This window comes from Salminus brasiliensis, chromosome 17 (genome assembly GCF_030463535.1).
Source record: "Salminus brasiliensis chromosome 17, fSalBra1.hap2, whole genome shotgun sequence".
NCBI classification, from domain to species: domain Eukaryota; kingdom Metazoa; phylum Chordata; class Actinopteri; order Characiformes; family Bryconidae; genus Salminus; species Salminus brasiliensis.
Genome location: NC_132894.1, coordinates 27,775,410 through 27,788,564, shown reverse-complemented (window position 1 = coordinate 27,788,564; position 13,155 = coordinate 27,775,410). Strand labels below are relative to the sequence as shown.

The 13,155-nt window shown below is 38.6% G+C and overlaps 1 protein-coding gene across 5 annotated transcripts in view; it reads left to right on the top strand.

The window, feature by feature from the left end:
- nfat5b (nuclear factor of activated T cells 5b) overlaps positions 1 to 13,155 on the top strand; it is a 62,361-nt gene that overhangs the window by 29,673 nt on the left and 19,533 nt on the right. The window contains exons 1-2 of one of the 5 annotated variants that reach the window (XM_072661199.1): positions 4,400 to 12,279; positions 12,408 to 12,470. Coding sequence is in view for 1 of the 5 variants with exons in the window: in XM_072661202.1 (XP_072517303.1) it covers positions 3,377 to 3,502 (126 nt within the window). In the remaining 4 variants the exon portion in view is untranslated. Of the gene's footprint in view, positions 1 to 3,376; positions 3,503 to 4,302; positions 12,471 to 13,155 lie in introns of those variants that run through there. The other 4 variants (XM_072661202.1, XM_072661200.1, XM_072661198.1 and 1 more) reach the window with 4 other exon arrangements.

Genomic DNA, 13,155 nt, shown 5'->3' with positions numbered 1-13,155 from the left:
AGACCCCAAAAGACACTGGACAAACACTGTCTGGATAAACACACATCTATGTGACCAACAGCAGTCAGGACAGACTTGATAATATGGCGCTTGATTATAACTAGAAAAGTACATTTCCTGAAGGCAGCTTAAGTGGTGCCCGCATCTAGATAGTTGCTAGGCTGTTGCTATGTGGATGCCATGGTATTGCAGGTGATTGCTGTGGCGTTGCTAGGTGGTTGCTGTGGTATCACAGGTGTAGTGTTGCTAAGTGGTTGCTAGATGGTTGCTATGGTGTTGCTACGGTGTCGCAAGGCGTTTGATATGGTGTTGCTAGGTGGTTGCTGTGTTATCTCAGGTGCTTGCTATGGTGTCAGTCTGCTGTGCACCTTAAGTGGTGCCCGCATACAGGCAGTTGCTAGGCTGTTGCTACGCGGATGCTATGGTACTGCAGGTGGTTGCTATGGTGTTACTAGAAATTGGTCAATGTATCAAAACCAGCAGGATAAATGCAGCAAAAATACGTCAGAAGATGGAAAAGAAGAGGATAATACAGAAGCTGTGCATTTCCATGATAACATCACAGCCCCACACATAAAGAACCAGAGGGCCAAAGCCCCACCTAGGCTGGTACACCATTTTTAGTCCAGTTAGAGACCTCAGAGCATCCCTAATGTGTGGGCAGCCTTCACAAATCAAATGTTGCGGTGTGGGTTTAAAAGATCCTCATAGATGAAAACAGAGTCTGTTTTCCTTTACTCTGAGCATTAAGGGAACCTGCACAACACTGCCGATAATCAGTAGAGTATCTAAAGATGCTAAGCCAGCTGTTGCCTAGAGATTAGCTAGAGAACCGAGTTTATTTATGCTGCACCTCGTGGCACTCAGTACATGTAACTGCCCCTTGAATGACAAGAGGCACTGTTACACTCCATAGTCGTGAACACCCCTCTGGCCCCCATCCGCAGCCCAGATTTCCAAGCACTGCTCATCAGCATACTAAACATGGTTTGAGGCCATTGTGCTCGTTTGCCTAAAATAGCCCATTGCCCTTTGAGAGTAGAGGGGTCCAGGTCTGTGGGCCCAGGCCTACGGTCCCTGGCTTTTGGCACTTAAATTGTAGTACTTATCACTGTTGGGGTTGGCAACTAATAAACAGTCAGGAGTTTTTCCAGTTCGATGGCCAGGTGTGGTGCAGTCGTGTATCAGATTTAATTTAGAGCCCTGGTGTTATTTGAGGTGAACTGAAGGCCAGGATTTTCAATGAGAGGCTTTGGTATTTGAAGAGAGCAACACCCAGTGGTGTGGATGGATGGGTATACTGTACCTTTTAAGGGATCTCCACTGAAGCATGTGTGTAGTTTCCACACACTGTGTGAACATACACAAGCCGTTCATAGTCAACAAGTAAATGACCTGAATCTGGCAAGTTAATATGAAATATTAGAATGTAAATATAAGTATCAAAGAATGCATTTACTGAGTACTTGAAAGTGTTCTTTGAGGTATAAATAGTGAAAAGTGCTCTGACTCAGTTTACATGCCCATTCACAACCCTGGTATTTTGCCTCAGTGTTGTTGTGGTTAGCTGTCTGAAAAGATGTTGTAGCTGGGTTAGCTTCTGGCCTAGCACCCACTTGATTCCCTGGGTTTGGCGTCCTGGCACAACACAGTGCTTTCCCTTCTGACGTATGCCGTTAGCTCCAGTTTGGTAGTCAGCTTGAAGGAGTAGATGAACGATGGACAGAAGAGATGGTAAAAGCAGGTGAGCTAGCGGTAGATGTTAGCCTGGCACAGATACACGATTGCTTCCATGGCTTTTGCTTCATCACACACTGCTTTTAACCCCCCTACTGCAGGCACAGGCACAAGGCCTTGTTTGCATAGCAGCCTGTATTCCGATTAATAGCGAAGTATATCGGTAATGTAGTGCTCTTCAGTGTTACTGATGCACATCCTGGGGAAAGATTGTCTCAGAAAACTGGCTACAAGTATCAGCAGCACCATATGCTCCTGATGTGGCTGTTGGATTTGCCTGCGTCACAGCTTTAGGTGTCGAAAAGGTGCCGCTACCGGGTTGGGTGTATGTCAATTTTAGGGTGTGAAAATAAAATGAGTTTTGGAATTGGCCCGTTTTTAAAAATGTATAATAGCTACTCGGTTCCACCGAAGCACACTGACAAAATGCACCATCAACATCCCGACATACAGAGAAGTATGAATGCACAATGCAACTCCTCCGTGCACAAATTCAAGTCTATAACAGCTTTTCCAGCAATTTAGAAATGTCTTTCTATGAAACTAAACTATTTACAATAGAACGAAGGGAGCTTACATTCTTCATATATACATATCAACAAAAATACATCACACATTGCACCTTCAGCATACATTCTTTAATCTGACTTTATAGGATTAACATACTCAATTTCAATCCTAGCTATGTTTTCAAGCTACTGGCATCATGAGAAACTGTAAGCAGGTTTATATATTGTGATTTTTTTATATATATACATTTTTGGGGAAACACTCATAGTATAAAAAACACCATATGCTACAAATCTGAGTTAAACTATATAATAATTTTAATGACATCAGAACCTTGGGAACTGAAGACAGCAGTCTGGGTTCAAACACAACACAAAATGAACCACTGTCTGCCACCAATCTTTGCATGTAAATTATTTATCAAAAATCAATAAACGGCAAAATTCCAAAACAATATTGCGATACTCTGATCTTTTCTTACACCCCTAATTACAACAAAGGCGGCTTATGTGAAACATCCTTTCCTGTGTACTTTTCTGAGCTTGTCTGATCTGTAGCACATGGCCTCATTAAACACTGGCAGAGCTGATTAGCATATGGATCCACATGGCTACTAGATCTGGCAAAAAATTCTTTGTAAAGATCTTTGCTCTCTACTCTGGAAGAATCCAAATCAAGCACAAAATACTAAGCATGCCTAAATATTTGACTGGATGTAGGTGTTTATATGGTAAATCATCATCCTCAGAGGTGGCTTTACACAGTGTTCTTGCATGTACGCACCACTACACTTGTAGTAATGACCACCAAATACTATGTGTCAAGTCCCTGCAGCTTTAAATTCAACTCCTCGGTTAACTATTAAGTCCTTCATGCGGTCATGAATCAGCAGTGTGAGTAGCAGGGACAGCATTGCAGGGCTGTACTGCTCAGAGACATATGGATATACTGCAGTGAGACAAGTCTGTCTGATGGCTGATTAATGACCAGTAAAACAATATGATGCAATATTAGGAACTCCTGGTGATCCTTAATTCCATGTGATGTATTATAATACAGATGTCATGTCTTGTTGTCTTGACTCTAGACTCTGGTTAACAATTCTCTCTCCTCCCCATTTCCTTTCCAGAATCAGTGTATGATCTTCTCCCCAAAGAACTGCAGTTGCCACCCAGTACTGAGGAGAACAGTGCAACAATGAGCCAGAAGAGTGGTGGAGAGACGGGGTCTCCTCCCGCGACAGTCCATGCTTCAGGTAAGCTTCCCCGCTTCACTTATTTTCAGCTTTTTCCTCTGTCGCCAGTCTAGTATCAGAATATCAGTGAGCAGAGCTGGTAATAGGTCTGTCCTGCTGTCCACTCGTCAGGCTACCTCCAAAACCTTATTTTAAAAGCTAGGGCCAAGCTATGGAGTATGTGGCAATGTTCTGTGGTTTTGCATGCTTAGCACTCGATCAGAGGCTGAGGCAGCTGAAGACTGAAGAGATTTACTACCCTCTCGCCTGAGCTGTCGTCATATCTGTCCTGCACAAAAAGCTTTGCTTTGTGATTGTTGGGAGGGTTGCAAATCATCAGAGTTACTTCTCCAAAGGTAACTGATAAGCAGGCAAGGTATTTTACTGTCAGGATAGACTGCAGTTTTGTTTAGGCATGGCCCTGCCTCTGACTGGTCAGCTTTTTAAAACTGTCTTTAAAAAAGTTTTTATTTCTTAGATTTTTTATGCATTGTACCTCTAAACCACTTTCTGTTAATTGCAATTTAAATGTGTAACCATTACCAATTCATACAGTCGATTGTGAATTGTTTCACCCTAGAAATTCACAACAAAATAAATTGGTCAATCATGATAAATGCCTAAAAGTGTTTCTTAGGTTAAATTGGCCCATATTATAACTTGCATCAAAATATAACCCTTTTTTATTGGAATTCAACAGGCTGTTTTTGTTACTGTGCCTTTAACAAATTGTATATATAAACATACATTTGTATGTATGAATATATTTATATAACATCTAATAAAACAGACTATACTGTATTGTGTTTTACATTTTGTAGCTGTCATGCAGAGATTTCTGACAGCTGTTTTTTTACATTGTGTTAAAATTTCATGAAGAATGGAAATGCTCCAAAATTACTTTTTTGTTGCTGTTTTGAGATTTGTGCACAACAGCAACAGAATATAATGTGTTGGGTTTTAGGTACATCATAAACCAATGAATTCAGAATTAAATTTTTTAAGTGAATAGAATGTTGGTTTCCAAATGTATTTGGCCTTTAAATAAATGAATGTTAATTTGTTTATCACTCTTTATTGTGATAAAAGTAGACGGTTATCATCGTAGAATGGCATAGTAAAGTTAATATAATATCTAATATGCCAATTGTATAGAGTTATTGTAATATAAAGTTAGCCCTGAGCCACGTCCTAACATGCTAGCCACAATGTAGCATTACACCCCAGCTATAACTAAATGTTTGGCCTTTTGTTCCTTACAGTTGGAGTCTAAGGAAATTATCTTTTCTTGACCCTTCAGAGATTTCTCTCTGTGAAAAAAACAACTCTGTAGGGGAATCAGATGGGTTGCCGTAATGGTTAAAAATACTGTAGCCATAGTTTGTTTTGGGTTCATTTAAGAAACACACACATAAAAAAAACACAGTCAGACTTCTCCGTGAAACCGAAGTTAGCTCCCAAATATTGCAAGAGTCAACACCGACAACCAGTAAAGACTTCTACATCTACCCAGAATCATTTCTGTGCTGCTCAGGAGAACAAAAAAGCCATTGCTTGTACTGTAAAAAACAGAAAATCTAACAAAAAAAAGATTTCAGATGATGAGAAGTGGGCCTATATTCATCATTCATTTAATATATGGCATTTATCTCATAATTATTAAGATAAACTATATTATTGTTATTTTAGACCATTTTATAATGATATCAGCATAATACAATTACACCCTTTTAAAATAACATTTGATAATGAAGGACATTTTGAAAATGGAATCTAAAAATGTTTAATTGTCCTGAATAAATAAAACACAAAATAAACCCACTGTTTTAAACCAAAGTCAACAAGTAAACCCAACAAGCAGTATTAAGGGCAGTAAAAATGATTGAGGTTGTGTCTGTATATTGTATGATAAGGGTGATAATGTAATTATAGTGACAGGCCCAATGACAAGCCATTTAACTTTTTTTATGTTTATTCAATTGAAATTAATATGTGAATTAAATATTGGTTCATTTAAAGATGAATAACTCTTTTGCTTAATTTGCTTGTTACCAACTGCTGCAAACATTTTACTAACTGTATATTGGTTTGTAAACTCCTTTAGCTCTAAGTTTTAACATGAATGGATGTAAAAACAATACAAATAGCCTCCAGATAGATTTAGTCATATTCTTAGCAGAAAATCTCCTACCAAAATTAAGCAACAATATTCAGAGATGAATGCACAGAATTAGTTTTTAGCATATACATTTTTATATATTGTTTCACGCTGCTCTTTAGCAAAGAACACAGGTTTAGGGTAAGTGTTAGTAAACTAAAGGTCCTTTGCCTTTGGATATCCGTACCCAGCTACAGCCAGTTACATCCGTCTGACGATGCAGGACACGCTGGCTGTAGCAGAAAGAAGGTGAAGTATTTCCAGCTTAAATGAATTTTAATTCGGGACTTCTGTTTTTTCTTCTTCTACTTCTTCTTCTTCTTAATTGAAAACCTTGTTTGACCCTTACTCAACCATTTTAGATGTATAAAATCTTGAGGATGATATTGTGAGATTTACAGAGACTTGTACCAGGATGAGCAAACAGGGTTTTTTTGAGAGCTTGGGGATCACTGATCATTTCTAATGGTCTTCTTGCCTTGTTCTTCTTGCACAATACTATCTGTATGCCAGAGAGCTGCTGCCTGGGTTACCAGCACCTGTGCTAAACCATGCTAAGTTCTCTCCAACAGCACATGTGCTATATGCAGCTTTGAGCAGCACACCCCTCCAACCCCCCACCTACTCTTTTCATGACTGCTATTCATAGCTTTGCTTGTCATCACATGCTCGTTGCCAGCGTTGTAGCTTGGCCTGGCCCACCCTATCCTCTTGTGCCCTGTATATCTCAACAGCTCGCCTCTAATCTTAGGCTTTCATGGCTCGTTGTATTTCCTCTTTGATTATTGGCCCTGAAATGAAGGGCTCAGTTACCGTTGGTGGGGTGGCTTGGTGTACTTCCTTGAGATGGCTTTTAATACACTAATAAAGAAACAGATTGCAGGTATTTGTTTTGTTGTATTTGTTTTGTTCATCATTTGCATTTGAATGAATGAGCACTCTCAGTGTATTCTTGTTAGGTTTAGAGTATGAATTTAGTTTAATATTGTTGTCCTGTAGTATTGTGCCTTGTCTTATAGTTTATCCAGATATTTGTAGGTTAGATAAAGGTGGGGCTGGTCATTGGAGGATGGTAAGGCCTGGGAAATATCCTAGTGTGTTGAAACTTGAGTGTTGAAAAGGTTTGTACTGATGTGTGGATAAATCATGTCCGTTTAATGTAAATCAGATGCCTGATCAGGAGTGTATTGCCAATTCAGACCACACAGTGATTCATAGGTAGTCATGACACTGTAAACAGGCCCTGTCTGAGAGATATCAGGTTATAAAGAAAAAAGTTATATTTGGTCGTAAAGCTTTAGAATCGCGTCTTTCAGCAGTTCACATAAAGCAACCATGCCATCGCTGAGCGAAATCCGATCTGCCTTCAACCTGAGGCTGACGACTCGAAAACCAGGGTTAATACTGTGTTCCATTTGAACTGGAATGTTGGATTGTTCCAATAGGAAATTTCAGCTGAAGCGCTCCCCTACTGTCCTACTTGGAAAGTCGGAAGAGCCTTATCATCAAGTTCGGTGGCCCCACCGCACGTCTACAGTAGTAAAATCAGTATTACTACACAGTTCATTAGCACTTCTATGTATTTATGTCTCATTAAACCAGTCATACACACAGTACTGTCCAACTCGCGCCTGTGGACATGTTTCCATGGTGTGTAGATGTGCAAAATACTGTATAATGCGTCATCAACTGGTCTCGGAAACAATGGTAACCTGGGTCAATGCTAACAACGTTAACCTTGGACATTAAAAAGTGGGACATATTGGTTTGGTTCGCCAGCTAAGGATTGTCAAACCAGTTGTGTTAACTCTAAAGTCTTTAGCTAACTGTTTTTTGGAAATGTTTTGAAATAGTGTTGAATTTTCAGTCAACTTGGGTGTGATGTCATTCCCAGCTCCGACTTCCAAGGTAAACGGATTGCAGCATATAGTGTAAACCTGCCATTAAGTGGCACGAGGTCAGTCTTGCAAACAGCATTAGCATTTGATAAAGTATAGCCATGTGGCTAGGTAGCTATAGTAGACAACAAATCATTTGTTGGTTAAATTTGTGTGTTAACAAACTGCTCTTCAAAGCCCAGTTTCAGTTGTTTGAAGTTGTGGAACTGTTTTTATATAAAGTAAGTACTACAGAGACGTTTTATATAATATACATCACAATCACTTTGCCACAGAATACTAGCTTACTTGAGCACTGCCCAAGCACAACTAAAGACACCTTTGTTTGTTAGAGCTGTAGTAAGGTGCCACTCACAAAAACGTTGAGTCCGAAACTGTGCCCTATTCACTATGCCCTGATGGGAAAATCCGGATCACTGTATAGAGCACTCTTATAGCACCTCATATGCCGCATAAACTGAATGTCGGATATTCTTAGAGAAGATGCATGCAAACCTTCAAACCAAACAAGTGTACATCAAACAAGTGTGTTTCATGTACGTTGTTTGTTCACTGTATATTGCAATGCATTGTGGAATTGTGCACTAAAAAATTGCCATTACGTTTTTGGACAAATTCGGACAAACCCCAAATTAGTGCACTATACAGTGAACAGGGCACAGTTTCTTGATTGCAGCATCTTCCAATGTAGTCCAAACCAACTTAAACCCAGCTAAGAAAGCACAAAAGGACCAAATAAACGGTTAATATTGGCAGTTCTTCTGGATAACAGCGTGAACTGTGGAGTCTTAAAGCTGCAGTTACTTTGCAAATATGTTTATACACACTGTTCTTTCCAGCCACTAAATGCAGTATCATACACTACATAGACAAAAAAAAAAGAGTTGGGACACACCTCTTAATCATTGATTTCAGATTTTTTTTTTATTTTTTTTTTTTATTCAGTCCCATTGACACAGGTGTATAGAATCAAGCACCTAGCCCTGCCGTCAGCCTCTATACACATTACTGAAAGAATGGGTGGTTTTAAAGAGCTCACTGAATTCCAGCATGGTACTGTAATAGGATGCCACCGTTGCAACAAGTTAGTTTGAGAATTTTCTTCCCCCTAGATATTCCCCCATCCAACTGTGAGTGGTATTGTTGAGAAGTGGAAGCATTTAGGAACCACAGCAAAAGTGACAGACCACTTAAAGTTACAGAGCGGGGTCACCAAGTGCTGAGGTGCATAGTTCATAAAAGTCACCACAGCTGTGTAGGTGTCCCAATACGTTTGTCTATGTAATGTATATGACAAGCTAGGCATTAAGTTGTGTACCATACATCCTTCTTTTTTAACTTGACTTTGACATTTTGGAAACCTCAGAATGGCATTTTGTCAGTGATTTCATTTTACCAAGCAATGTGTGTATTAGCCTTGTACCTACAGGACAGAACTCCAGAAGCAACTTCAGGTTATAAATTCATACATTTGAGCAGCACAACAGAGGTAAGGAGAATGTGTTTTTTATTTTAATGTTTATTCACTCTTTCTGTCAAAGAACAGGTCAGCCTACTGCATTGTGAGTTAGCAACCCCAGAAGGATTAGTTCAGTACAAACTCAAATATTAACCTTCAGATTTCAAATGCTTTCCCAAAATGTGCTGCCACAGAAAATGGGAATGTAATTGTCTTGCAGGAAAGGAAAGGCAGGGAAATCAAAGTAGGGAAAGGTCAAAGCAGCAGTCAAATCTATTCAAATGTAAGATGTCTGTAGGACCAGTTCTGACTACCCAAAGCTGGCTTAGTGCTTGCATTTACCTTTCCCATATGCTTGTTGGTTTATCTTTATCTGTTGTGAATTTCTTTACTGTAATTTTAATAATGTTAGTTTCTATTTATGCTAAATTAAATATAGCGTACATAAATAATAAAATTACAAAAGCAATAGTATGTATAATAGAATCTAATAATGTTAACAAAATAAAGGCAATATGGCCATTTAGCCTCTGGGTTATTAAAAGCAAGCAAGCTAACTTGCACACTTACAAAAACAACTTGTATGGCCACAGCACCTTAGTGAATACTTGGCTTTGACATTACCCGCTCGCCCGTCTTTTGCAGACACAGATTGTCCCAAATGATTGTGGACATGCCTAATACAAGACGTGGGCTAGAGTGGTATAAAGCCCCCCAGATGTGGAGCAGTAGAACTGTGTTCTCCATCCAATACTTTTGGGATGAGTTGGGGATTGGGGATGAGGTGTGGTGGTAATCAACAAACATTCTAAACTATTTGATTGCATTCGGTGACTAACACTCTTTCATTGAATGCAATCAAATACTCACAGCAATGCTCCAAAATCTAGTAGAAAGCCTTCCCTGGACAGTAGAGTTTTAACACCCTTGCTTTCAGAAGAAACAATGAATTAGCAGTTGTCCAAATACCTTTGTCCATATGTTGTAGTCATAGAAACTGTGGCTTATTATAGGATCAGCATTTCACAACATTTGTCACATTGGATCATCTGATATTATAAATATACAGACAGTTTCTTGCACAGGTTCGTACAGCTTGCACTCTTGCCTTATTTTACGAAGAAAGAGTGGTTTGGTTACTTTGGTTTTCACAAACAGTTCAGGTTTTTTAATTTTTTTTTTTTTATATATTTTTCATAGATTCATTATAGATAATTGAAGAAGTCATATTAGTCCCTGGTTGTTTCTGCCACTTTATCTAACTTTTAGGGTGTACTCTTATGCATTTATAGCTACAGGTTGATTATAGGTTGTGATGTTCCCATTAACCAACACAGATACCAATTCTAATGGGTTAAACATTCTTAAAGTATGTCTTATGTATATCTTCCCAAAGTCACCAGTATTGCTTTCCTCACAATGTTGGATTGGCAGTCCTTCAAGTGAGATCGGATTTACGTCAGCAAACCCCTGACTAATCACAGGGCTAACATGGCTCCACTCTCTCTTTGAGTCTAAGCAACCTGGAGCGCTAAAGCTAAAGCTAAACCTGGCAAGCTAAAGCCTGTGTCTATATCTGAGCTGATCTATATCTGAACTCGATTACAGATTTCAGAACCTCAGTAAACATGTGAGAAATCACAAAAGTAATAAGCTGAAAAACACAACTCCTCTTTCTCAAGATTGTATGGGCTGTTATGGTAACATAAACCAATGCCCAGTGTATTTTGTCCGTTTTTGAGGAGTGATTATCAAATTTGTGCTTTGTATTTTTTATTGTTACTTTGCTGAACGCTTTACTTAACACCCAAGTTTAGTATTGTTAATATTAATTATTAATATGTAACTTTCAAAATATGCCTTTTAATAAAAAAAAAGTTTTTAATAGCAATGCTAAAGAAGATACATTTTTTGTTACATGAAGAAGCATTCTGGGACGTGAGACGCGAGAACCAACACATCAAGTTCTTCTCACACACGTCTCTTTTACAGAAAATGATTCTTGATGTAACAACAATGGTTCTTCTATGACATTGCTCCAAAAAACATTGTAGAGCTTTCATTTTATGTAGATTGGGTAATGGGTCTTCCCAGTTGGGTAGAAAATGGGGGGGATTAGAAATACATTATTAAAAGAATAGTGGGTGAAAGACACCATGTGTATAAATGGATCTAAATAAACAGATGTAAAAGGTTGTTTTGCAGTGTAGATTCGCTGTCGTCTCGTATTTGATCACTTTAGTACCTTTTCGGGGGGTTGGGTGTGTACTAAAGACTTTAAAGCAGCATTATGAAGAATAGGTATTTTTGGCTCCCACTACAGGTGGAGAGTGTAATTTACTGCAGATGGTCAAAAGCCATATATTTTCAACTTACTAAATGACATTTCACAAAACTGTCAAGCAGCCAGCTAGGGTGAGTGTGGGGCTTCTCAAAGCTGCAATCTTTTGTTATCCAGCCGGACGACGTGTGTGCATCTATTACGCTGGTTTCTTGTGCTTTTGATACTGTACTAATGATAACTGATGCATTCTTCTGCATTGTCGGAAAACATTTGTGTCAGTGTCATTGCTTCACCTTCAAAGCCAACACAATGATTACACTGTAATTATTTTCCTTTTCTAAAACACAAAAAAGCTAAACATCCAGATCCAGTTTCTTTATAATTGTAGATGTTGCAATGCTGTATTAGCATAATCCTCCTACTTTGTGTTGCCTCAGGGCATTATTCCCACATATTTGAGCATTTGGAATGGTAAAGCCAGCCCGGGGGATGAATAGAATGTGGCTAGATTGGACTGATTGGAATTCATTTACAGACAATGCATTGCTTTGAGATGTGTTGTAAGTATGAAAACACCGGCAGCTTTGGCCTGTCGTCCTTCCGTCCGTTTTCTACAGAAGAAACCTGCTTGTTTTCACCCTTCTATCTTTGTTCCCCACCTCTCGATGTGCATGACTTGATGGAATTCCCCAACTATTCATTGATCTTTTCAGGCAGAGAAAGATTAACTAGGCTATAGTAGTATTTGTTTAATTATACAGTTCCCACTTCTTCCATGGCTGCCTAGCACCACCGCTCTTGCTTACTCTGTCAGCATAACACTGTGTACATCATTCTGTTGTCAGTCCTCTGTGTATAGGAATGCTTTCACAATGTCTTGTAATGTGTTCCTTGACACTGTATTTACCTCATTCCTCAAATAGGGCCCAAAGTAGGCCTGAGACATGGATCATTTTGGATTTTGAAGGCTCACTACTGATGAGTTCCCCTTTTTATTAAGTAATTAATGAATTAATGAATGAATTAAAATCTAAAAGAAAATTGCCATTCTTTTTTAAAGAATAGAATTTTAAGAATTTTCAATGGTCAGCTTTTATTACTCATTCGTTGTCTCATTTTTATTCCAGGAATTTCCCTCTGAAGCAGGGAGTGTCTGCATATAAAATGGTCTGCAGTTCTCTGCTTCATAGGTCAGAAGCTGGTTTATTTTGTTTCTGTGGCTATGTTCAGTCCCAACAAAACTGAATCTGACAAAAGAATCCCATCATTTGGAATGCATCATTTAGACACATGATATTTCTGATCTGGTTAAAGTGCACCTTGTTGGCGCTTTGCATTGATGAACCTTAGTAGATTAAGGTTGAGTTACCTACAGCAATTCTACATGTAGTAATCCTTAGGGAAGATCGTATACAGACTCTGAGCTGCCCCCAAAGCAGCACCAGAGTACATTATAAAAGCTGTTTATTGGCACAAGGTGTGAAGAGATCTCTCCTTGTTATTATGCATGTGCCAGATTGCTTTTATTTGTAATGGATGGCTAAATGTGCTTTTAACAATATTTTACAGTGTTTTATAAAACACATTGTGTTATTTACATTTTATATAAAAAAAAAAGTGCTTCATACATTTGCCCATATTATGTCTTCATTACATAATAACTGTAATAAAAGTTTTTGATAATAAATTTTGATGCCCACAATTCCTAGAACTTCTGGAATACACCATCTGCACTCTTAATACACATGCACACACACACACACACACACACACCATTCACTCATGATGCATAAAAAAGGCAAAACAAAAAAAATAATTATAATTGGAAATCCAAACAAAAAAAGCAGTTGTACTAAAATTTCGCTGCTTAGCTGG